The sequence below is a fragment of the Mixophyes fleayi genome, chromosome 4, assembly GCF_038048845.1.
Source record: "Mixophyes fleayi isolate aMixFle1 chromosome 4, aMixFle1.hap1, whole genome shotgun sequence".
Classification (NCBI taxonomy): Eukaryota; Metazoa; Chordata; class Amphibia; order Anura; family Limnodynastidae; genus Mixophyes; species Mixophyes fleayi.
Window position 1 is genome coordinate 229,543,074 of NC_134405.1, and position 27,603 is coordinate 229,570,676.

Consider the following 27,603-nt stretch of genomic DNA (forward strand, 5'->3'; position numbering starts at 1 on the left):
TTCCTGCCATTTGATTTTTTTTAAATGAACATTTTTAAGCATAATCACCCCCATACATTGTGAGCAGAAGTAACTAGTTAATATCAATTATATACACATGTACATTCTGTTTTTTTATGTATGGAATACTAGTATTCCAGTGGCGCACGCAGGGGGGGGTTTCTGAGTCTCCAGAAACCCCCCCCCCCCCAGCGCTAACTAAATGGCCACTATAGCGGCGCTGTCTTATACAGCAGCCGCGGCGCTGTCAAAGAAGCGTCCGCGGCGGTGCTGTAGTGTATACAGCACCGCTGCGGACGCTTCTTTGACAGCGCCGCGGCTGCTGTATAAGACAGCGCTGCCTAAACGGAGCTGGGGCGCCCCTGTAGTCCTCCGTGCGCCCCTGTATTCTAGCTAATGTCTCTTTCATGATTCACATTGAATGACATGTTTTGCTGATTTATCTACAGTCAGTGGTCAGAGAACAGAATGCATAGTACTAAATAGCATCTTACCTCGCTAGCAGCGTATGTGTATAGGACTTTGTTCTTTATCACAAACCACAGCTGTTTCCAGGGCTTTTTGCTGCCCTTTGATCTATGTAAATAACCACTCATTGAGGAGTCTTCTGTGCTGGCTGACACCTGAGGATAAATATACCAAAATATATCAGCCTTTCATATTATGTAATGGCTACATAGAGGACTTCTATAACACAGGGAAGGTATGAGAACCAATTTCTGTGATTTTCACTACAGTCTTTTTTGAGTATGAATGGGCAATGTCCAAATTATTCATGAGTTGTGCTAAAATACTGATTAAAGCTGCATTACCTATGGTGCCCCTAGCCGGGGCCCCGGGGGTGCTTCAATAGCTGGGTTCTGTATTATTAAATACATTTCTGTATTCCTAACATAATTTTGTTAACCAACATTAAATGGCTGCTGAGTGGGTGTGCGAGTGGGAGGACCATGGACAAGTTGCAATATCTTCATTGTTGCTCATGTGTGGTGCTCCCGCTCATACCGGATGCCCGACTTTTATTGAGGGCTATGAGAAAAATGGAGGAGAGAAGCTACCATAGGAGAATACTTCCCTAGGTGGTAATGCTGCTTTAAATATATTTGCGGCAAAAATCAACTTACTTTAAGAGCTGCTGGTATTTTCTTGTGCTTCCTTCCAGAAGGAATGCTGTGGAGCACGGAGGAGAGAGCACTGGAAGGGGACTTGTGATTTGCAGGTGAGCCCGTCTTGGCTATGTCCTGGCTATCTATTGAAGAAAATAGAATATTTGATAGATTATCATTCCTGATTTGCCAGTGCAAGTAAAAGTGTCAGGAATATGTTATACACTGTTGAAATACAGTTATATTTTTCAATTGAGTGGAAAAAAAATCCCATAGTATTATCATGCATTTTTTGGTGGGTGTATAAATTAAAAAATTCACTGATTGTTTTAGAATTGCACAAAAGTTTGATGAGTGCTAAAGTTATTGTTCATGATCCATAAGCTATCAACATCACATTAAATCACGTTTATTCTATTGAAGACTGATACTAGTATTGTACATTTTCTGCAGTACAATAACTAGGATCATCTCTTGTGTTATGGATTCTGTTGCTACTTTACATTAAACAAACATTTAGGGCCTTAATAAGAGTTAGCAGTAAAGCCAGCTATAACAGTGGTGGATCCAGGGGGAGGGGGGGGGGGGCTTGCTGCCGACAGCTGCACACTGTGCAGCCGGCGGCAGTCTTAGAAGTCGCCCGGGGTAGAAAATTTTTCTAGATCCGCCCCTGAGCTATAAGGAGCAATTTTACACATTGACAAAACCATGTTGTGTTGCAAATGGGACAAATTTAAATTGTGCAGACAGATTTAGAGAGGGGAAGGGGGGGCTGTACTAGCTCAACTCTAAAGTGCAGTGGTAAAATAAAGCTGCCCGGTATTTGTGTACTACATACAAAACTAAGGCAGTAGATTCCCTGTATACATAACAATAACTGCTCTTGCACTTCTTACATCACATGGCTGTATCTCTTCAGCTGGATTTAAGCTTAGTTTCTTAAAATAGCATGTAACCCTAGCAATAAGTGGTGGAAAATGTCAGGGCATCTATTAATTTCAGTACTGCACTATAATGCTTCCTTAGCACCTGAACCAGCTTGGAAGATATTATGGACTCCTTTTGGGTCAATTTGTGCATTACTCAATTACAATACCTGATGGTAATGTCTTTCAACTTGAAAGTGCCTATAGTATGTTACTGCTACATTTGCTGTAACCCAGCACATGTTCAAATGGTTGCAATTATCATTAACATTAAATAATGATGGACAGGTAGCATGTGGATCCCTGATTTCTAATAGAGTAATTAATTCGATGTGGATATGTTGTCAAACACACATAGCAAATGGCTTTCTAAAATAAAAATGATTTGGCTGTATTGGATCACTGTGGCCGCATCGTACATCTTTTCTTGCTTGTGCTTTTGGGCACTCGGTTGTAGTACTACAGTGTATATTCCTTGTTAAACAATATTATATTCCAATGAATGACTAACCTTAAATAATAAGAGTTATAATCCATCCATTCCAAATTACAGTAATAACTGAACACAGAGTTAGCTCTGCTATATAATGCTAATTCTACCCTGAGAAACCATAACTAGTAGCCAATACATCTCCACCTTAGCTCATGCATATGTAATTCAGCAGCAGGAACTCAGATGCGGAGAGTTTCATTAGTAACATAACAGGAATGATTCCTTGCTAAGTAGCCATGCACACTGCAGGGCACAGTGCCCTAGTACATACCTTGTTTTTGGAGTTCTTGAAAGCAGTGGTCACAAACTCGTGCTAAATGGTTCTTCAGATATTCCAGGCTGTGCTTGTTTGTTGAACAGGCCTGACAGACAATCTAAAATCCAAATATAGGATATGTTCCATTAGCCAGTTTGTGAGCCCTTAATTACATGCTAGTATGCTAGATTCTTCTGAACCCTAAACTGAAATACACTCAATAAGCCATGTTTTAAAGACTCCTCATGTCAACTAGGTTAATGTATTAATTCACAAAGTTGCATGGCCAGGAATCATCTTCAGCCTGGCATGATATGAGTACTTAAAATGAAGGTAGCTGAACAACACCAGACAAATTTGGTGGAGACTATTACAGTACAACATATATCCACATGCAAGGAACAAAGCTGACACTATTTTAAGGATTTTAATATAGCTGGTCCATTTTTATCTTTGGTGAGAGTAGCACACAAAGTAGCCCAGCAGAGTAGCACAGTGGTTAGCATTGCTGCCTAACAGCGTTGAGGTTATGAGTTTGATACCGACCAAGGTGTGTTGTGTGTGTTTATTTACATGACAAGCTCCACAGGGCATTACTGTGTAGTATAATTTGAACTATTTAGATACATGATAATAATAAGGGGTCAACAGATTTCAGCAGCACAAACAGTAGAATTCACACATTTCTATCCTTAAAGAATTATACCATTTCCTAACTGGTTGCCACCTGCTCACTGTACATATGTACAGCAGGCAAGTATGGGCTTTAGGTTGCACACAACCCAGATCCCCACAGTCACTGGTAGCTGCAAGGGATCATGTGATGGGACAAGAAATCACAATGCATGGTCCCACAATCATTATACAGACCAGTCAAAAAGGTGTAATTTATTAAATCCTGAAGTACAATGTACTTCCTGATTTATATCAGGAAATCCTGACATCAGTTGCCGTGTAGAAAGACTTTGTTCAATCCATTTTGCATTGGCTATACTAGTGCTGCAGATAGGGGAGACCTATTGAACAACTGCAATGACTCCTCAATACCTCCATTGCTTCTTGCACTTAAATTACCTCAGACCTTCAAAAAAGTGCAAGGTAGCTAATGCTCAGACCTAGGCAATACGATGTTGAAGTAATTTTCTGAGGTTGCACTAATTGCATAAAAGTAACTATAGGAAGAACTCCGACAAGACCCCCCATATCACTCAGTGATATGCCTGCTTCTTTCCACAGAGTGGGCCCGATTCATAAATGAATGTAAATACTGATGTGCCATGTTTTGCGTAAAATTGGACTGCGTATGCTCAGAAATGGACCATATGCCAGTGAACACAAGTACATCCAAATTATCTTTGAACGCAAAGGACAATTCCGACAGCCTACGATTTCATGGGTGGAGTGGGGGAGGGAGTATGCAAGTAGTCATTGTACAGTAAGGGCGTGCTAAGCTCGAGTGCATGAACATCTGTCAGATTCAAGCTCTGGGCATCTCCGAGGTATGTGTTTTTTAGCCATATCACTTGCACCAGCCTAAGGTTAGATGTAAGTGCCGAGTGAGGACTGTCACGTATGCATGCTAGAATGTGTGTTTGCAATCAATAGCAACTGTAAAAATGCATTTAATGTACAACAGACATTAATAACATCTTGATAAATGTATTTCATGTGGGGAAAAAAAGAATGTTGTTCCATTAATGACTATATTATTAACAGATGACAATAGTTGAATATTTCTTTTTTTCTGTGTGTTCTACTGGGACTATCTTGCACATATGTATTGTATGTATCCTGCAGTGTGTTGTGTCTATCTCAATAGAGCAAGTACTGTATATGCAGAGTGTACCTACACCCATACTAAAACAAGAGACATTTGTTCATATCCGCTTGTTTGTGTGCCTAGATAAATCAGGCCCTGTTTGACCAAATATTCGAGTAATGGTACTTCCCAAGAGTAAAAGTATAATTGCTATACTTAGTAGATTAGTACACTTTTACAACAATCCCCTTCAGTGTCACAAATTGCGTTTCTGCTTTCTCCCTGAGATAACATATGTATGTACCTTTGCTATCCAATTTTACGGGGAGATTCAATTGCGCACATTGCCGGCAATTACGGTAGGAATTTCTGCTCATTTTTACTTGCACCTCTATGGAGTACAAAGAAAAATGACGAGATTCCAGTCAGAACATCGGTGCAAATTGAATCTCCCCCTTAGACGTCTTATAAGCAGCTGAGTACTACCAGAATGCCTCTCTCTTAATTTAAGTTATATGCTGATGCCAATGTGCCAGTAAAGTTGTAAGCACAGATTTATTTCTTTGCTTAAACAAAAGCCTAAAATGTCTTTATTTTCATGTTGGAAACACCCTGAAACAGAACATGCAACTGTACTTATTTTGAGCTTTCACTGTATGTTCAGCTATTCATAACACTCTGTCCAGTAATATTTGTAGAATATATTGTTATTTTTTTCAGATAGTATGAAATTAGTCACATTCCTGTAGAGGGAAAATTTGCACACATATGGTTAAGTAGTACGGACACAGTCCCAATGAAATTACATTTACATTTTCTATTATGAAGATTGGTACACATGCAAAACGTTCTGTCCCATAGCAACCAGTCTTTAGTTTCCAGGGCAGTTTTCAAAATAAAAGCAGCTGTTTAATTGGTTGCCATAAGTTAAAGCCCCCTTTTCCTGAACAACTGTTTTTATAAATAACCACAAACTATAATGTTTTCAATTCAGATAACAGGAAAACACAGCACATGGTAACAGTGACGGACCTTTCCACATGCTCTACAGTGGTGTCTTCTCCAGGTTAGGGTGAATTCACTAGTGCAGATCATGCACATGGTGGCTCTGCCATCAGGGATCCAAATTGGTGCCTTTGATCCAAGGGTATTGTCTCCCTCCTCCTCAGGATCATTCTGATAAAAGAATCCGATAATTACATTTTTAAAATGTTGTATAAAGTTATAGCTGAGACATAGTAGTTTTTAGTATTTAATATATTCAAACGATGCACACAGACGTCCGCATGAAGTAAAAGAAAATGTGAATCATCAGAGCAGGCCACCTTCTTTCATTGCTCAGTCTTCCAGTTTTGGTGCTCACGTGCTCTTTTGGCGATGGGCAGAGGTCAGCATGGGCACCATAACCAGTCTGTGGCTACGTAACAAGCTTAGATGCACTGTGTGTTTTGATCGTAGCCAGCATTAACTTTTTTAGCAATTTGTGCTACAGTAACTCTTCTGTGGACCAAATGGACTAGCCTTCGCACCTGCGTGCATCGATGAGCCTTGGGCGCCCATGACCCTGTCGCCGGTTTACCTGTTGTCCTTCTTTGGACCACTTTTGGTAGGTACTAACCACTGCATACTGGGAACACCCCACAAGACCTGCTGTTTTTAAGATGCTCTGACCCAGTTGTCTAGCCATCACAATTTGGCCCTTGTCAAAGTCGCTCAGATCTCTACACTTGCTCATTTTTCCCATTTCCAACACAATTACTTCAAGAACTCACATGGTGTCTGAAATATCTCACCCCTTGACAGATGCCATTATAATGCGATAATAAAGGTTATTCACTTCACTTGCCAGTGGTTTTAAGGTTGTGGCTGATAAGTGTATATACACATATACCATACCAATTATTATATTTATTCCAAATGCATCAATTTGTAGCTCACTAGCCTACAGCTCATATCTGTGAAAGAGAACCCCGCATCACCAATGTGACATGTATGCTCAGTCCGTAAAAGCCATCAACAGTACTTTTGCAATAAAATAAAATATTTATAGGAATTTAGTCCATCTAATCCCGATGATCTAAATGCAACATAAAAAAACACATTTATTCCCAGTTTTTTAATTGCAAATTACGAGAAATGGTTTTGCTATGGAAATGGTTTTAATAATGTAACCACCTGTTTTGGAAAATTAGGAACAAATTGCAGGCTTCTGTGCTTGTTCAATGCATAAAACCCCCCAAAAACATGTATATAGTTTTGGTACACTTTCAATGTCTAATCAAATATTTGAAAGAAAAAAAGCACCAACAGAAATGATGAAAATGTGGTGGACAAACCTCTTCCTGACTCTTCGTTGGATTAAATGTTATTTTCTTTTTGGCATAATCCTCAATTGCTGCAGAAATTGCTTCAAGCCAATCATCTCTTTCAGGAGCAGAGCTGTTAACAAAAATAAGGCTTTACCTACAGTTCCTCATCACCTTATTCTGATAAAGAAGTTCTCTGAATCACAAGACCATCCTCAGAAAAAGAAACATGTTTAACACATGGCAAGTAGATAGCTGCAATAACTGCATTATGGCATTATAACATATTGATACTAATATTATACAATAGTATTATCTGTATATATTGCTTTCAGATTTACTCTGTTAAAGACCCACATTAATTTTGTGACTCTTTGTTAATCTTGGTCCGTGAAATGTTACAAACAAAGGTTTATCGTTTTAGACATCATGTTTTAATCTTGCTAACAAAAATATGTAATTTCTTCATTGACAGTAACTTAATTGGTTGAATTGTGCAGTACCTGGCAGACAAAATGAAGGATCTCTCCACACTTTCTATATTCAGCTCATTCTGATAAGCCTCTTGGGTTGGTTTCCTCACCTAGGAGTATAATATTAATTAAATAATACCAAAGTAAATTGTCCGACATCATTCAGGTACATGAAAACTGATATGCTCTTACCTTCATTCCAGCCAGAGAGAGCATATTGTTAAGTTTGAACATTCCTGATTGGACAGGCGTTGTGTATAATAAAGCATCATTGAACTATAAGAAAAAAGTTGTATATAGATATATATATTACATTATTCTACAATGCTTTTCATTGTACAACATTACAATTAATGTCACACAAGTGAGCAATATCTTCTTACTAAGTTCCCAAATGTAGATCGATCAACCAAGATTAGTATTCATACACAGTGAAAATGATGTTCCAATTAATTATGTAAAAACAATATACATATCTACAACATATATAATTTGAATCTGCTAAATGTATTGTTTTTATTATAAGTAGCAACATACTGTATATTGTATATTTAAGGCTGACTGAATTCCAAAGTGGCTTCTATCCTTATAATCAATGTGTAGTGTAAGAGGGTTCATTATACCACATATAAAGGTGAATTGATAAAATGAAGAAGATTGAAAGAATTAACATAAGACATTTAGTTTCCTGTTCTGCAATGTGCAGTCAGGTGGCTATTGTCCATAGAGATCTCCTCAGGCATGTTTCCACTAATATGGCAACTTACCAAAAAAAACATTCGTGGCTGCATGACCTTCCTGGAAAGCTTCATCAAAGTCCCCTCTTTCAGAAAGACCTGAGCAAGCAAAATTGAGAGTTAAACAAACAAGACAAAATCTTAGGTCTAATGTAGTGCACAGCAAAGAACAAGTTGGATACATTAACTTCACTAGGTTACAGAGGTATACTTGACAATACAATTTCTCTGTATCAGTATTACAGATCCTCACATTACTACTCTGTGCTGTTGGAGGACCCTGCTCCTTCCATAATACAACTCTCAGTATGTGGCCTCTCATTCACCCTCACATCACACTGACCCTGTCATAATGCAACCCTATCCTTGCTAACGAAATCGCACATGTGGACAGATTACTGCCTCCTAATCAGATCACTGGAATCTTCTACTTTCGTATGATAGAGGAGAAGCATTTTACTTCACTTCATTCAACCTGTTATGCACTCCCATGTGTCACGACCTATACTAAGTGCTGTGAACATTTCAGCAATCTGATTGGATAAAAGTTGTTCTATCACTACGAACCATCTCTATGGACTCTCTGCCCATTAACTCCACTCCACCATTGTCTTTGCACCTGTCTCAGTGGCTCTAAACCTGTTAGTTGCGCCCACGCCAATGGGCACAAGTTTCAGCCAGCACTGAATATACCCCTAACTGTGTTCTGAGTTGTAGTATTATTTGTTTACATATTGTAATGTAATACCATGTACTGTCTTGTTGTTTGCCTTCTGTACGGTGCTGCGGACCACATGTGGCGCCCTATAAATAAAGGTTAATAATAATAATAATAATATCCCTACCCACTATAAAACAGGATGCACACAGGAGATTTTACAAGTAATAACAAAAATGTCAAATGAACTTTAAAAAGTGGTTGTAATACATGGGTCAGATTAGGGAGATAAGCCCTGGTTAATATTATTTAAAGGCACATTAACTTTAGTGGTTCCAAACATCATATACCTTGTAAACAAATTAGAAGGAATTACTCCTTTTGGAAGGCAAAACTTATTTTAGAGGGGAAATTTCGTTGACTGAATACTTGAAAATCTAATACCCAGAATAACTCAGATAAATTGTTTCCCATAATTTGGAGTATATGCTTAAATATCCAAAATAGATTTACAAAATTACACCTATCTTTTCCCATAATGCCCATGGTCCCTTCCTCATGCCATAGTATAGCAGTGCTCATCATAGTGATTATAGATACTTGGGTGATGTCTGTCTGTATGAGATCACCACCAAACAGTGACAATTATTTACTTTGATTCTTTCAGATTTTTCTAACTTTCTGGATTACAGGGTTCTAGATAACAGGCCCTACACATTCAATGTTTCTGAACAGACTTATAGGGAGGGGGAGTTCTTTACAAAATACAAATACACTCGAATTCTAAAATGTAAATATAGATTGTCACCTAATGTGACCCATTTTTAGTATCCTCTGCTGTGCTGTGTGACATCTCAGTGGATCAAAAAGAATACATGCAAAGAACTACATCTCACATTAGAAGTCATGCACCCACATTTCAAAGACCAATTGTATTTTCCAGTTATTTTAGGCATTTGGTTCAACAAGGAAAGTGACAATTATTTTCTGTACATACCCTTCCTGGCTGCACAATCTCATGATGACCATTTAAGCTGTACTGGATCTGCATGAGCTTTTGAAAGTTGTCCTTAAATAATAAATAAATAATATGCAAGTAACCGTATTTTACTTTTGGCTCGGAACAGGGATCAGAAAGCAATATGTGTCCTGATCATCGCAAAGTATGAATATGTTGCTTAAAGTGTTCTATATGAAGAAAGCAAAATTGTGTATACAAAAAAGTTTACTCATGAAACAGAAGACATAAAAGGGCCATTACACTTAAAATGCAAGTTGCATTATGTAATAAGAGCTACGAATCACAAAATTAAATACTTTTTATTATCATCATCATCGATTTATATAGCGCTAGCATATTCCATAGAGCTTTACAATTGGGTACAAGAACAGTAATAAAACGAGACTGGGTATTACAGACAGACAGAGAAGTAAGAGGACCCTGCTCAATAGCTTACAATCTAAATGAATATGAATATATGGATGTATCTGTATAATGGCAGGTAAAATAGAAATACTATATTTCTTTAAAATGATTTGCAGTGTCTATTAACTCCATCTATGCAAATATGAAACATTCTGCACATTACATAATATATGATGGTTTAATACAAATAAAAAACCTACCCCTTGCTTCAAGATGTCATTAGCGTGATTAGCAACCTCAATGACAACACTCAGGGCAGCTACATCGAGAGAAAATGTAAATGTTAATTCATGGTTTAAAAATGTCCAAATTGTTTCCATCTATTAATGCCTGAAACATCACTATCTATCTCATCAAAATTTATCTATATAGCGCCAGCAAATTCAACAGCGCTTTACAATTGGGAACAAACACAGTAATAAAACAATACAGGGTAATACAGGCAGATAGAGAGATAAGAGGGTCCAACCCGCAAGCTTACAATCTATGTGACAATGGGAGTTTGATACATGAGGTTATGTGCTACATATTGCATATTGGTCCAGCCTGAGTGCAAAGGTAAAAAGTGCTTAGTGGGCTATATGCTCCAGTTGCACTGCAATGTTGGTCAAAGGGTTGTTGTCTTGTGTTAGCTTTGTAAAGGGTGGTAATAGGGTAACCTAGGGAGATTAAGAGAGTGGTTGAGGAATATTATAAGCTTGTCTGAAGAGATGAGTTTTCAGAGAACGTTTCAAGGTTTGAAGACTAGAGGAAAGTCTTATTGTGCGGAGAGGGAATTCTACAAAGTGGGTGCAGCCCGAAGAAGTCCTGTAACCGGGAATGGGAGGATGTGATGAGAGTGGATGAGAGACGCAGATCTTGTGCAGAACAGAGGTGTCGAGTTGGGAGATATTTGGAGACAAGTGAGGAGATGTATGTCGGTGCAATTTTGTTGATGGCCTTGTATGTTAGTAGAAGAATTTTATAATGTAATCGTTGAAAAACAGGCAACCAATGTAGAGACTGACAGAGTGGCTCAGCAGAGGAAAAAACGATTTGCGAGGTAAATATTTCTATTAATAATTACACATCTTTAAGTGAAATATCAAATACAGTGGAAAGAGTGTCCTCTACAAAATATCCAAGAGGGGCAGGGGTGAGTCGGAGGACCAATCTCACACCTTCCATTGCCTCTTAAAAGTGGTTAATTAAATTGATTTAAAGGTTCTCTGTTACAGAAGCGACAGAGCAGTCCCCGGGGCTTCGGCTAGGGTATGGGGGAGAGTATGTTAGTAAAAACTTTTACAGAGGTTGTAGTCCAGCTTTAAGCTTTGCTCAGAAATGTATAAACGTATATAGTGTACAGAAGTTAATTCTGCCACAAGTGATGGGTGGCTTTACCTTGTGTATCACTGTAGTCTGATGATTCCTGCGAGAGATTCTTGAGATAATCTGTAAGAAAAGAATGATGTCATCAAGACTACAGAAAAACAAAAAAACAGGTTCAAAGCAGTGAAACATAGCTAATTAAATCCTAGAATAGGACACTAATTCTCGTTGAGGAACAACTAACAGATTCATTACTCTAAAATGTTTAATGCATTTGTTTTAATAAATTGGGCATCATGACTATTGATTTAATGCAAAACAGTGCCAAATAGCTAAAATAATGAAGATATTTGGTACAGTGAGAGTTCATGTATATTATAATTGGTTGATGCAAAAGAATAATACTGTACTATGTTACCACTAGAGGGCCATAGCAGCAAAGCAATGCAGAAGCAACATCTATCTACTGATAATGGCCAAAACAAGGTCACACGATTCCTTTAAACAAGTTTATGCCCACTGAGGAAGGATGACAACAGACTTAGCAGTGGTTTCTTGAAAGGCGCTTGCCTGGGAGCAGAGACCTTCCTACCCTATCTGCCAGGGAATGGAATATAATATTGTTTATTAAACAAAATGTGCAAAATCAAACAAACAGATCATCAAAGCAAAACTAAAGAAAATCAGAGTACATCCACATTTGGCTATAAAAAGCTATGAGTTCCGCACATGCTTTTAAAATGTTCATCAACAAACAGATGCAATTTGATTAAGATTATAGCAAGCTTAAAATATATTCATGTCATATTCCACCTCACTTACAATGAATGTACTTCTGTCCCATAAAACCCACAGCCTTTTTAATTCTGGCACTTTTGTGTGGTTTGAAATGACCTTTGCTACATATTGCCGGCATGAGATTTTGGAACAAAGTATGCTTCAATATCAGCTTAAGCACAGGGAATGCCTACTGTGTAAATATGTGTGTGTATATATATATATATATATATATATATATATATATATATATATATATATATATAAATATATATATATAAATATAAATATATATAAAACTCCCTAACAAATAGTGAAATCTTTCTAAAACATTTCAAAAGTACAAGAGGTTGTATGGATGTCCCTGCACAGTCACCTCTCTGTAGAGGAAGTACGAAGGAATATGCAGTAAAAGAGATAATAAATCTATCATCACTTAAAAATGTCAAGGAGGGGAGACTTTCATTAATGCAAAGAGCATGTCTTTCCTGAGCTTGCCTGCTTTGATGTGGCACAGAGGTTAACACATACATTTGATACTCAAAGAGGAGAAAAGCTACAGAGTTTAGAGCCAGCTGCGAGGCTCCCACCCCATGAATCCTCGCACTTTGATGTTCAGCACTGGTTTAAATATTTCAAAAGAAAGCTAAATAAACTAATGTACAATTAAACAGGCAGTATTAAAACACATGCCTCAAAGGTATCACAAAAAGGACAAATGAATACATAAAAGGATGCTTAATCCTTTATTTACTATATAAGTGATAGTGGCTGACCAGTGGCCAGAGTATTCCATATTCATGACAAAGACCCTATGAAAAATGCATATCTATAATATAAATGTCTAGTGGCGTGTGTTAGTCTGTCTGTGTGTGGAAAAAATAAAACCAAGCTGCAGCGCCACCTGCTGGGCGGAGTTATACACTGACCTACTAAATTCTTAGTGTGTGTGGAAAAAAAAAATTCAGAAAGGCCTGAAATTTGGTATACTAAGATGTTTTTAATTTGTTAATTGTTAAAAGTGTTTATAAAGATTTTAAAAAAAATACATATATATATTTCTTGAAGGAGAAGTGACAGTTGGGAGTGGTTGGTGGTTGCCGGGGGTGACAGTGGGGAGTGGTTGGTGGTTGAGGCCTGGGCTATGGCCCAAATGCATGACAAGAACCTTTTTAACACCTTAAGTAGCTTGATTTGACTAGAATGCATGAGTATCATGCACGGGTTAACTTGTGTGTGTAATATATATATATATATATATATATATATATATATATATATATATATATATATATATATATATATACACACAGATATATGATATGATACTCATGCATTTTTTTGTCAAATAATGTCAGTATACCAAATTTCAGGTCATTCGGATGAGCCCTTTCTGAGAAAATAGTTTTTTCCACAGACACACACACACACACACACACACACACCGCTACACATGCAGGGGCGGATCTAGAAAATGTTTGTTCCCCAGGGAGATGTTAGGGTGGGGCGATTTTTAGGCCCCGCACCCTTTCCGACTTCTGAGGCTGCACAGTATGTGCAGGTCCGCTCGGCAGTGACAGTATGCTGCCCGGCTGCTCTGATTGTGTTTAAAACACAATCAGAGCAGCCGGGCAGCACACTGTCACTGCCAAACGGACCTGCACATACTGTGCAGCCTTTGGCAGCAAACCCCTGCTAGGGGGAGGCGATTGCCCCGATCGCACCCCCCTGGATCCGCCATTGTACACATGTGTGTTCATGAGGTAAAATTACCTCACGAAAATGAGTTTGACCCCTCAACTCGTCAATAATGTCAGTATACCAAATTTCAGCCCTTTTTGAGGTTTTTTTTCCACACACACTAAGAATTTAGTAGGTCAGTTAACCCGTGCATGATACTCATGCATTCTAGTCAAATCAAGCTACTTAAGGTGTTAAAAACTCCCCACTGTCACCCCTGGCAACCACCAACCACTCCCAACTGTCACACGCCACTAGACATTTATATTATAGATATATATATATATATATATACACACACACACACACACACACACACACACGTGTTCTTCATTTAAAATAGGCTAAAGCTCTCAATAATACATGTATCAACAACTGTATGGAAAATCATTTAAATAATTAGAAAAATAATAATCAAATACTCATACACCGGTCATACACACACATTATATATATATATATATTTGCAAATAGATAAACAAGTAGGGCGCCCCAATGTGTGATATTGAAAGTAGATTGGGAAGATGTAATAAACAGCGTACCGTAAGGATGAAGTCAGAGGTCATATGGTAGAATAGGAGTTCCTCTTCAGAGGTAGTACCTCCCACTCTCCAACAATGGCGACAATGCAAATCAGATACTCGGGTTAGGCAAACACTAAAAAGTGTACTCAGGACCAGCAATTCCTCAGTCAGAAATCATCCAAGGCGGTATTGTATGAGATAGAATGTAGTACAAATAATGATGCCAATAAGGACCACAGCTGAACGCGTTTCGTCCCAATGCAATGGGACTTCCTCAGGAGCAAGTAGATACTCCTTTATTGGCATCATTATTTGTACTACATTCTATCTCATACAATACCGCCTTGGATGATTTCTGACTGAGGAATTGCTAGTCCTGAGTACACTTTTTAGTGTTTGCCTAACCTGAATATCTGATTTGCATTGTCGCCATTGTTGGAGAGTGGGAGGTACTACCTCTGAAAAGAAACTCCTATTCTACCATATGACCTCTGACTTCATCCTTACGGTACGCAGTTTATTACATCTTCCCAATTTACTTTCAATATCACACATTGGGGCGCCCTACTTGTTTATCTATTCGCAGTTACTACATCCATCCGGACCAACCATCTGGATACAAGTCATTTGAGGCTGCCGCTCTTAACTGAGCTATGTGTTATTTCCGGGACTGATCTGTTCATTTGGTACATCATTTTTACCAGTAATTTATTATATTGGTGGTTACGTTGTGGTCATTAGCGCCATTCTGTATCTATTTTGTATTTTAATATATATATATATTTATATATCTCATGTAGTATTTCTTTATACTATCCTTTTTGTCCCTGTATGATTTTCATACAGGGACAAAATCATTAATCTGTGCTTTTAATCCCCACTCTCATCACACTCTTTGCCCTATCACAATTCTCTTTCCCCCCATAATTATCATTTCCATGATGTCATCATCATTCTCTCCCTGCTCCAAGCTCTTTCCTATCACCCTCTTCCATCTTTTAACCCCTTTTTTTCCCCCCTTTACCAATCACCAGTCTTTCATCATTCTTCACCCTGTAGCATTCCTCTGCCCTGTCAGAATTCACTACCCTTTAACACTATACCCCCTGTAAATTATTTATATCCCCGTTGTAAATATATGTTCCACCCAGTAATTGCATATCCCCTGTCTGTAACCATTTATACCCCCTGTAATATTATCCAACCCTGCAGCCATTTATAAGTCCAGTATGCATTTTTTCTCCCCTTTAGTCATTTATCCACTCTCTGTAACTATGGAACCCCTCTCCAAAAAAAAAAAAATTCCTCCAACCGCCCACCCACATATGCAGAGCAGACTCATTTCACTTGGTGAAGAACAGACTGATCCTGCGTCACACCAGCAGGCAGGTTTAGCATGTGTTTGCTTTTTCACCATAGCACAGAGTTAACAAAAAAATAACAAACGGCAATTAATTTGATTTATCAACTAGTGAATATTACTTGAAATATTTCATGGCTTTCTCTTTAAGGTTACCGATTTTAAATAATCAAAGGGTGGAATGTTGAGATGTGACTAAAACGTCACAGCGGTATTATGAATCTTGCAGTGTTATTAGCATATAATTCAGTATTTTAATTTAAAATATATAACCTACTTCGTATACGGAATTCTTTAGAATGTATCTAGAAACTTGTAAGATTTATTATAAAGCTGTTAACACACTATAAAGCTAATATGTGTACCTGTTAAAAGTAATCTGTACTGTGGAATCCTTTGAACCGGTTTGAGTAAATAATGCTTCAGAGCTAAATTAGCACAACGTGCACTCGTCTGAAAGAGAAGAATTTAGTGTGTTTATACATTTTTTTAGTGCCCATTCCTTTGTAACTTATTTATTACACCAGGAGTATACAAAAGATCTATAGACGTTTCTTGTAGTATTTAGATCAGTTTTATAATTGCAACTAACAGGAAAATGATGTATGTACATGACACTACTGTAGTTGTAGCCCACAAAAACAAAATATGCAAAACAATTACAAGTTATTAGTGTCAAAAAACAAATAAGGATAAAATACATTTAAATATGGCAGCAATAGCTGAAATGGTTTAATTGCTTTGTTTATAATCGTTCCAAAACATTTTATTTACATGCTCATGGTACAATTATGTCTTGTTTCACTGCATAAATTTTCATACAGTTTTCACCAGCTGACATTTCAGAGAATAGAAATTAACTGCCCTGTTTTAGTTCTGAATAAAGTTTAAAGTTTCATACAATAGATGCACCAAATTTTGGCACAATGGGATTAGTTCTTAGCATTTGGTACCTGTAATTTTAGTACACAGGACACACAAGTTAAATTACAGATATAACTATCATTTAGACCACTCCACCTTAACATTAATATGCATTGAAGGGCATCTCCAACAGCCTATACTATAATACTGGATGCTATTTGGGGGCCCCTCCCTTATAAACTCTTTATGAATGGGAAGTCCAGCAAGGAGGAGGGGTATCAGCAACACTGCTGCTTATTTGAAATAGGCAAGTGGTAGTAGGAGAGAGGAACACATAGCCGAACTCATCAGAACGGTAGAGAGGAGGATGGAAAGTTTAATTTTAGTTTGTTTAGACTGTATTTGCTCTTTAAGTGTGGTACTTGGGCAAATATTTTATAAAAGGGCTCAGTATTCAGTCAGATCATAAAATATGAATTTGATGCATCTATAGTTTATAGGACAGATAATAGAATACATATTGCTTTAATTAAAACAATATTTTTTAAATATACACAGGTACTGAAATAAAAAATATAGTGTGTGTGTTGCCTCTCCCTCAATTACTAATAATAAGGGATAATCTCAAACAGGGGGAAAAGGTGGAGGGTTAATCAACACTATCTTACCTGTATAAATGCCGGTATTAGCAATGATGAAGGGTTACAGAATGATAAAATAGTGTGGACACAGCTCTAATAAACTATAAAATTATAAAAGGGACGGAGTGTTAACTTACAATTACACAGAACTGGTTACATAAATCATCCTTAAAGTGCTTATGATATGATGTCAAATGTTCTTTAGTTCTAAATAAAACAGTGAGGTAGAATGTCAGAAAAGAATGGATGGGGCCACAAGCACTCAGACCAATGGGGAAAATGCAACAGAAATCTGCTAGGTAAGTCCACATTATTTTATCTATTGGTTTAGCTGCGATATTGCTAATGGTCATGTTGGTATTTTTCAGTCCATTTTTATAATGCAAATCTATATTTGTATATACAGAGGAATTGATATATTTTGGATAAAATGCCAGATATTACCCTCATTCCCATGAGTGCAAGCTTGCAGTCTCAGATAATGATAGAACTCAGTATTTAACATGCCATTACCTCAAAATCTTTAACAACCCCAGCAAATGCAGGGTTCTTCTTGCACTGCTCGTCAAGTAATGCCACATTCCCATCGAATTCTCGAATGTATGTAGAATACATCTTGAGGTAAGGACCTTTCTTCACAAAAATATCAGCAATTTTCTGTTGCTCGTTCCTAGAAATCAATGACATAATGTATGGAAAACCAGTTTTGTATCATGTAGCCAGAGATCTCACAGGCCTGAAGAAGAACATCAAACATCAAATTCTGATCTTACGGCTTTCAAGAAATCACAAGAAAGTAGTCACATATTTACAAAGAGTATGGAATTACAGGATCTGAATGGGCAATAGGGAGGAAACATGTTTGTCATTTGTCTGTATGGAGTATAAAATAGAAGAACAGTACCACTGAGACATCCTCCCCTGTAGTTCCCTCAGCATATCACGATTCAGTTCATACAACTGAGGCAAGTAGTACAAGATTTGATTCAGGATCTTCTCCTCAATCACTGGCTTCCCAAGATGTTTGGAGGCCTGCGCCACAGCATAGCGGAAATCCTGCCAAAGTAAGTGTAACAAAACTTGATTTAAACAAAATCACTTCCTCTATAGTGCAAGCTAAGCATTAAGCAGATTATACTTGCCAAAGTAGACTTTTATACATAGATAGGTGAGTTACAACATGAGATAGTTGCAAAACAAACATTTCTTATCAAGGATGTTTTAAAAGATTCTTCAAAACAAATTAGTTTAGTGTAAAACATTGACCTGTCTACTGCAAGCTACACAATAAAAGCAAGTGTCTACTTTTTGTTATGGTTGATGCCAGATTTGCACAATGTTAGTAGAAAAACTCTGTCGCTGTAATAAAGATTATCTGTATAGTATCAATACTCTTATTCTGCATGCATAATACAGTTCTCACAATGTATTCTATTCAGATGAACAGCAATGAATGGAAAGCACATGAAATGCAGTACCATTACATTATGGACATGTTCCTTTTCTTCAAGCAGCCTACACTTTGCTGAGTGTGACATTGACAGGTGCCCCTGCTAAGCATCAAACTGCTTCTACCCTCTGTTGTCATTTTACATGCAGGTAGGGGTTACTCTGAATGTGCATAGACACAAGACTGTCTATTACAAGTTACAGATGGGGTGAATCCTTTTTTTAAATAAATAAATAGATAAATGGTATTTATAGGAAAGTGCCTGCCAATAATTAAATTGATACTAACTATATATGGTTGCAGAAGTAACACACACAAGATAATATATTACAAAAAATATATCTGGATCCTTTCCCTGAGAAGAATAATTTTACATGGAGTGGATCACCTCCAGAGAATACACAGGTAACAGACTTAATTTAATCATTCCTTAATATAAAAGTGTTCTCCCTTGACTCACATGGAGAAATCAATTTGATCCTAGTACAGGAAATAGACAGTGAAATTTAAAGAAGAGTCCGCAGAAATTTTCACAACAATAGAGCTACACCCAATGAGTTTATGGTATGAGTTTAAATAGGTTTAGAAATTATCCATAATTACATTAAATTAAATGTATGTTTACACTTTTAATTTTAAGGAGACTCTTTGATCAAACTTGTTTTTGTTTTTACAGTACATGTTTAGGATTTGTTTTAGGTGTTATTTATTATTTCTGTGTTATTTTCATTACTTATAATAATGCTAAGTAAATTAGAGATCAGTTCCAAATTGTTTTGTTTTGCTTGCTGAAGATCAATGTCTGTCTGTGAGAAGGATACTGCTCATGCTTTTGCTTACATTTAGTGGACATTGAATATACACAACCCTAAAGGGGTAATGGCAGAATCCAGCATAGAATACCAATAAAAAACAATGTCAATAAATAGTTCACATACTTAAAAAATTAAAGACTGTTTGACGATTTATTTCCTTATACAAACTATTGACTTACAATACACTATTGACTTACAGTAACAACAGTCTCTAACAGAAGACAAACTTGTCTTTCAAAAACTATGTATGAAATGTCTATAGAAATGAATACAATTTCCTTTCTTTTGGCAAATGTGGAACAATAACTTTGCCCCAAACACATACTGTTATACAGGTGAATCTGTACATACAGTGTGTAAATACTCTGTATGCAGGCATAGGACACTACACATAACTGACATGAGGACTATATATGATAACACAAGTCCTACTACAGTCATGGACAAAAGTTATGAGAATGACACATATTATTTTTCACAAAGTCTGCTGCCTCAGTTTTTATGATGACAATTTGCATATATTCCAGAACGTTATGAAGAGTGATCAGATGAATTGCAATTAATTTCAATGTCCCTCTTTGCCATGACAATGAACTTTATCCCAAAAGCAACATTTCCACTGCATTTCAGCCCTGTCACAAAAGGACCAGCTGACATCAGGTTAGTGATTCTCTTGTTAACACAGGTGAGTGTTGACGAGGACAAGCCTGGAGATCACTCTGTCATGCTGATTGAGTTAGAATAACAGACTGGAAGCTTTAAAAGGAAGGTGGCGTTTGAAATCATTGTTCTTCCTCTGTTATCTGCAAAAAAACATGTGCAATCATCATTGCTTTGCACAAAAAGGGCTTCACAGGCAAGGATATTGCTGTTAGTAAGATTGCACCTAAATCAACCATTTATTGGATCATCAAGAACTTCAAGGAGAGAGGTTCAATAGTTGTGAAGAAGTCTTCAGGACGCCCAAGAACATCCAGCAAGCAACAGGACCGTCTCCAAAGGTTGAGGGATCAGGGCACCACCAGTGCAGAGCTTGCTCAGGAATGGCCGCAGGCAGGTGTGAATGCATTTGCACACACAGTGAGTCAAAGACTTTTGGAGGATGGCCTGGTGTCAAGAAGGCAGGAAAGAAGCCACTTTTCTCCAGGAAAAACATGAGGGACAGAAACTGTTATTCTGCAAAAGGTACAGGGATTGGACTGCTGAGGACTGGGGTAAAGTAATTTTCTCTGATGAATCCCCTTTCAGATTGTTTGGGGCATCTGGAAAAACACTTGTCCGGAGAAGGAAAGGTGAGCGCTACCCTCAGTCCTGTGTCATGCCAACAGTAAATCATCCTAAGACCATTCATGTGTGGGGTTGCTTCTCAGCCAAGGGAGTGGGCTCACTCACAATATTGCCTAAGAACACAGCCATGAATAAAGGATGGTACCAAAATATCCTCCAAGAGCAACTTCTCCCATCCATGCAAGAACAGTTTGGAGTAGAACAATGCCTTTTCCAACATGATGGAGCACCTTGCCATAAGGAAAAAGTGATAACTAAGTGGCCTGGGGATCAAAATATCTAAATTTTGGGTCCATGGCCAGGAAACTCCCCAGAACTTAATCCCATTGAGAACTTGTGGTCAATTCTCAGGAGGCGGGTGGACAAACAAAAACCCATGAGCGGCCATCAGTCAATATGTGTCCCAGAAGTTGATTGACAGCATGCCAGGGTGAATTGCAGAGATCTTCAAAATGAAGGGTCAACACTGCAAATGTTGACTCTTTGCATAAACGTAATGTAATTGTCAATAAAAGCCTTTTAAACTCATGAAAAGCTTGTAATTTTACTTCAGTATACCATAGCAACATCTGACAAAAAGTGTCTAAAAACACTGAAGCAGCAAACTTTGTGAAAAGAAATACTTGTGTCATTCTCAAAACTTTTGGTCATACACTCAATACATGACACTGCACATTTCCAACACACAATGATCACCGATCAAAGCTACAAGAAGGTTCATGTTTAGAACTTGGGCTACGCAAGAACCATTACATTACAATTGAGGTTCGTGTCACATTAGTCAATTAAAAGGGTCCTGCAGGCTTCCGTACCCAACAAGACATTCACTGGAAAGGATAATGCAATTCTACCGAAACTGAAATAATCGACTTTAATAAAATGTCAACCTGAACAGCACACTGGATTAGAAACAGATACTGACAAGATAAAACAATATAACTATTCTAAGACAGCTGGTCCTTGTTAAAAAACAAGGACACTACTAGGGATAAGTCTTTAAACCCTGTGACTCTTGCTGCAAACCAAGGACCAGTTGCAGCTATTCACATAGTTTATGATGTTAGCATATTTATTTTGTTGTGTTTTACCACACACACACACACACACACACACACACACACACACCAATTAGCATTGAACTATAATACAGGTGCAAAACACATGACCCCTTGTTATGGAATGGGACAATAGTATCTCTCCCCATAACAAGTCTTCTGGCCTGCCAGACATAACAAAGAATACTAACAGTCTGGCCCAGCAGCCCACAGCAAACCCTCCTTGTTTTGTGCTCAGCAGCAAATTCAGTAAGAGGGAGTGTGACAAAGCCATACTGTCATGGTCTGCTCACTGCTCATTTCAGTGCTGTCAACCTGGAACACTTGGTTGTTAGTACTAAATGATGGACAGTCCCTGTGTCCAGGAATCAATTTGTGGGTAATTCTTTATCCAATATTTATGACTAACAATTTGGGGAGGGGGTGAGATATCTCTGCATTATATGGGGGTGATTTCTGTGCAATGTACGGCCTGCAATTGGAATGGTGAATGTCTGTGGAATACATGTCCAGCAACTGGGATGGGGAGGGCTGTGTGATATATAGCCTGTCATTTTGGCATTATCTCTTTAGCTATACACAGTAAAATACCAGGGGTGTAGGGGATCTTTTTAGAAAATATAGCCAGCAATTTTGGAGAGCATTACTAAATGTCTTTATTGCAACACATCCTTTACATATAAAGGTTAAATGTGGATATGGAACACTGACATTTTTGGCTGAACTGGTGGTACACAACCTGTCCAGTAACCCCACCATTGTGAAAAGAATTCCCCCTTTAGGATGTGGTATAATTACACTAGTTTCTGAGTTTTGGAAGTTTACAACCCCTCAGGATTAATCACTGTGAAAAGTTTTTTAGTGAAGTGTACATTCTAGTGTAAAACTGCTCAGCTGGTGAAGAAATGTTGTACCTACCGATGTGAATGCTACAGGAATTATAGTTTAAACTGTTGTGATTGTATTTTACAAAAACTATGGAACAATACATTGATACTTGATTGTCATGCAAATTTAAGACTATGGGAGGAATTTCGATTGGCTGCGTTACTCGTGAAAGTAGCACGCCCCACGCACTATTACCGATAGTACCGTAATTTTAACGCTGATTTCTGCTCGTGGCTCTCAGAGTAGCGAGCAAAAATCAGCATTGAAATTACTGTACCAACGTTAATAATGGCCACTGTTACCGTAGTAACGGTGATAGTGGGTGGGCTGCGTTACTTTAACGAGTAACTAAGCCGATTGAATTCCCCCCTATGTGCTGTTGATAGCATTGATATATGCTAAAATGTTGACCTTATTGACCCTATAAACCAGTGTTGGCTACAAGTCCCAGCATGCTTTGCTAATATATAGCAGCTTATTGCTGGAAGGGTATGCTGGGACTTGTAGTTTCACAACAAACACCTGGAGTGTCACAGGTTAGCCAACACTGCTATAAACTGTTACACTCTGTTTATTACTTTTGATAATTATAGATACAACTTGGCTCAGCTTTGTTTTAATTGTATCTATGCGCAATAACTCAGACTTTAAATGACACTTGGCGAGTCATTCAGACTGCATTGCAGTGCAACTATGCAGGTTTAATTAGGAAAACGTGTGGTGTGCAGAAACAGCTTGGTTCTTTGCTTTCTTTCTTGTTGATATTTTTGCGCCATCCGTTCATGGTAACCTGTATATTACATTTTCTTCTCTGTGTAATATATGGCCAACAGTATATGGGAGATTTCTGTGCAATGTTCACACACATCTCTTATTCTCATTTACATTTGCATATATGGCACATAATTTTGAAGCATATTTTTATCCCTTTAAAACAAATGAGAAAAGCATATGGTTGGACTCAAAGTCCTCTTATAAAGGCACATTTTAACCATTCACTACCCTTTCTTAAAGTCTATTATGGTTTGAAGCATTATAGAACAAACACTCAGCAAATAATGTAATCAAAAGGAACCTATATTCACAGACTTTCTGACAACTACTTGATTCACATCATATGTGACATGGCCTGCAGCATTCACAAGCAGGAAAATGACATGGAGCTATGTGAGAGTGCTCATTAGATACATTATACTCTACACTGCAGGGTGGCTTCAAGACATTTTGAAGACTCTGTTAAAAGCAAGGACAAAGTATAAGGTTTTGTTTAGGTTCTTTTCAGGTATTGCTCTTCAACACCCATTTGCAAAATCCCTTAATTGAAAGGGACAAAACCCTCAGCAACCATACACTGTGCAACGCATAATGGATCCCTTCGTGAATGGTTTGCGGCCCTTCAGCATGCCGTCATTTCCTGTTCTGGCTCTCACACAGATCTGAGTGTGCACTCCTGGTCTATAATAACATAAGATCCACTTCATTTCAGTAGAATTTAAAAGAACAAGATTTCTGGTTAAAATTAAACCTTTCAGGTTTATTTTTCAAGTGTGCCTTACTACACACAGAGCTCAGATCTGTAAGATTTCACTTACAGCTTATACGTTTGTGAATGATGAGGACATCTGCTGCAGCAGATGTCCTCATTTGTATATAATTACACTACTCCACTACTCTCAATTTGTAGTCTTAATTCACTCAATTTGATCTTGTAACTTGATACCGGAAACAAAAGTGCCAGCAATAAAATGAACGTCAAACTCTGAACAGCAAAAACACAGTAACACACAACATGATCTAATACACGTCATAGCACCCTAACTGAGAATGTAAACACACAGTTAAGTAAGGAATCCCAGGAAACCAACACACAGCACACATCCCAGAGGATATAAACAGTATAAATCAACAACACTGAGCACATGCCACAAATAGGGAATCTAGTCTGAGAGGACGGTAACACACAGCACACACTAAAAAAAGAGTGTGAGCATCGGGAACTATAGGAAACATCACACACCAGTAGCAGAGATTGTAGTCTGGGGAGACTAGGCGGTCTATTTATTAAGATACTGTGGTGTCATCTCTGCATAATGAATCAACGCTGTAAGCCCTGGCGAAGTTTCCCTCTCTCCATGAACTCTTTTTACTATTTACCGGCAGCCTAATGCTAGAATGTTAGAGGAAAAAATGCCAAAAGAAAATATGTTTCAGAATTACATAAAACTGTAGATGCTGTATGCATTATTTAATTCATAGCCTGAATTAATAATAAGATGATTTGCAATTTATTATTATTAGCTATTTTGGTTCATTTGGTGGAACAATAAGAAAAAAAAATGTCAGCTTGTAAGTGGTAAGCTAAGCTGTATCATCCACACCTTCCCTTATTAGCCACAACTGGGAGTGTTGCAGTAATGTTGCAACTATCCACTGCTTAAAACAGTGGTGGGTAACAGACGGCTTAAGGGGTAGCAGCTGCCTGGTTAGCCTACACCTGTTGCCCCTAAGCTCTGTGCCCCCTCTGACTTATTCGCGAAACAGAGAATAAGACTGAACTGGAGTAGATGGCGTCAGCATCACATGACCTCCTCTGCAAAATGCAAGGTGGTCACGTAGCACATCAAATCAAAGGAGGAGGAGGAGGGACAGTATTCTGCACTACATGCACACTCTTCTACCTCTGCTGGCTGTAGCGATTAGCAATTTTTAGACTCTAAATTAGGGGTATATGGGGGCAAGTAGAGAGGTCTGAGTTTCATGTGGGGGGCGTGTGGAAAGGTCTATGTGATATGAGGGAGCTTTGCAGTACATGTGGAAATAAAGAACTTGTAGGTGTCTGGGGGCTTGTGGAGACATTTTATGCCAAGTGTCCAACTGTGTTTGTAGGCATTTTGTTGCAGCTGGGAGGTCTGAGTGGCATGTGGTGGTCTTTTGGAACAATTAGCGGCATACGGAAGCATTTTAGGATGAGTGATGTTGAGGTGCCAGAGGTCGTTTTGCGGCATTTTTTTCATTACTGAAATGAAGTGTAATATGTGGCCCTTTTGAAGGTTGGAGATCTGCACATACATAGAAGCTACTTTTTTTCCCAACTAAATAAAACCAGTCATAGCCAAGGGACAGAATTAATGTCCAAATAGGCCGCACACATAGATGGCCTAATTAGATGAGTCGGCCTTTAGACCAGGCAGTCGGAGCGCTCCCAAATCTTTGAGAACTGTTAGTACACTTGGAAGATGACCACAGGAAATAGGGGCCATCTGCAGTCATCTTGTGACCTCTTTTATGAATATAGTCAATAATGACCCTCTTTATTTTGATATAATTATCAGGCATCTGGGTAGTTTTCAGCCAATGCTGCGATATCTAGCCAATAAATAGATAAAATACAGTAAAATGTTTACACAGAATCTTAGTATCAGCTTACGCATATAATTAAAAACTAAAATGAGGGGACACCAGGAAAAGCAATGCAAAAATATCCACGCTTAGTTAACAAGGCTTTATACAGTTTTTGAGATCTGTCAAAACTTAGCCAAGCTATTTTACATACCTATATATGAAGGTGAAAAAAATAAATTTATATATATATATATATATATATATATATATATATATATATATATATATATATATATATATATATATATATATATATATATATTTATTATTTTGGCTACAGTTTTGCTGCACACAATATAGTGACTCAGGAATGTAGACGTCTAAAAATGTAGATTAGTACAACATGCTCATTTACATGCCCATACTCGCCCATGCTCTGCTGCACACGGTCTAGAACACGCTGTAAGATCTGTCTCTTCTTACATAACGCAGGGACTGTTATTGTATACTTAGCTTCTCCTACAACTCACAAAGAGACCCCAAACCACTTTGCATAAAAATGTCTCCTACTGTGTTTTCCTTCATTTTAATGGTGACTTGGGGATTTAAAAATAAGTTTGTTCTGTTTGTGGTTTCAGCGGGGGAGAAGAAAAACTAAAATCTCCAGTGTTTCCTGAAAAACAGGAAAGGTTCATGGCTAACCTCTCATTAGTACTTGTTTCCTGCAAGAATATATTCCTCTTAATCAAACACAAAACATCTAAAACTATACTGCAGACTTCACAGTTCTGTTGAATAGAAAACCAGTAGGTATTTATTATTCTTAAAGGGAGAGCAATGCTTAAAAATGCCCTATTCAAATACCATTCACATGCAACCATTTGTATAAGCCTTATTGTTCATATAGCCACTTATGTATGTATTTTACCCCAAAATTAAATACCTATACCCTTGTTCCCAGATATGGCTGAACAACTATATTTTCATTTGGATAAATCACTAGTTTTTTTTGTTTGTTTTGGTGCAATTTACATGTACACATGTATAACATACTGTATGACACACAATATATATGCTGCATAATCAAGTGTAAAAATATATATCTATATAAATGAAACAAAACATAACATAAGACTGCAAAGGTACTATTTCAGTAGTTGTAAAGGTGGTCAGTGCTCTAAGTTTAACATTAAAGTAATGGCTGCTGCATTTTACCTTAGCAGCTGCTGTTCGGGATTTAAAGCTTTATACAGACCTCTACTAAGTTTACAATCACTGTTTCCTTAGCAGTGCTGGATTTCCTTCTAATGTAATACACAGCAAACTCAACACCAGCTGTCTCCTCTCATAGCAGGGTTGACTAAAACATCATCTTTAACAAAACTATTCTCAGAGAATTATAAACGTTATCC

At 37.7% G+C, this 27,603-nt stretch overlaps 1 protein-coding gene across 2 annotated transcripts in view; it reads right to left on the reverse strand.

Moving 5' to 3' along the window:
- Nucleotides 1-27,603, reverse strand: part of FGD6 (FYVE, RhoGEF and PH domain containing 6) — a 75,423-nt gene that overhangs the window by 2,206 nt on the left and 45,614 nt on the right. For both annotated transcript variants that reach the window (XM_075209413.1, XM_075209412.1), the window contains exons 6-19: nt 18,259-18,410; nt 17,868-18,024; nt 16,215-16,302; nt 11,521-11,571; nt 10,341-10,399; nt 9,712-9,783; nt 8,087-8,155; nt 7,512-7,595; nt 7,350-7,429; nt 6,877-6,979; nt 5,573-5,716; nt 2,797-2,899; nt 1,125-1,249; nt 495-623 (exon numbers count right to left, since the gene is read on the reverse strand). In XM_075209413.1, coding sequence (XP_075065514.1) covers nt 495-623; nt 1,125-1,249; nt 2,797-2,899; nt 5,573-5,716; nt 6,877-6,979; nt 7,350-7,429; nt 7,512-7,595; nt 8,087-8,155; nt 9,712-9,783; nt 10,341-10,399; nt 11,521-11,571; nt 16,215-16,302; nt 17,868-18,024; nt 18,259-18,410 — 1,416 coding nt within the window. The remainder of the gene's footprint in view (nt 1-494; nt 624-1,124; nt 1,250-2,796; nt 2,900-5,572; nt 5,717-6,876; nt 6,980-7,349; nt 7,430-7,511; nt 7,596-8,086; nt 8,156-9,711; nt 9,784-10,340; nt 10,400-11,520; nt 11,572-16,214; nt 16,303-17,867; nt 18,025-18,258; nt 18,411-27,603) is intronic.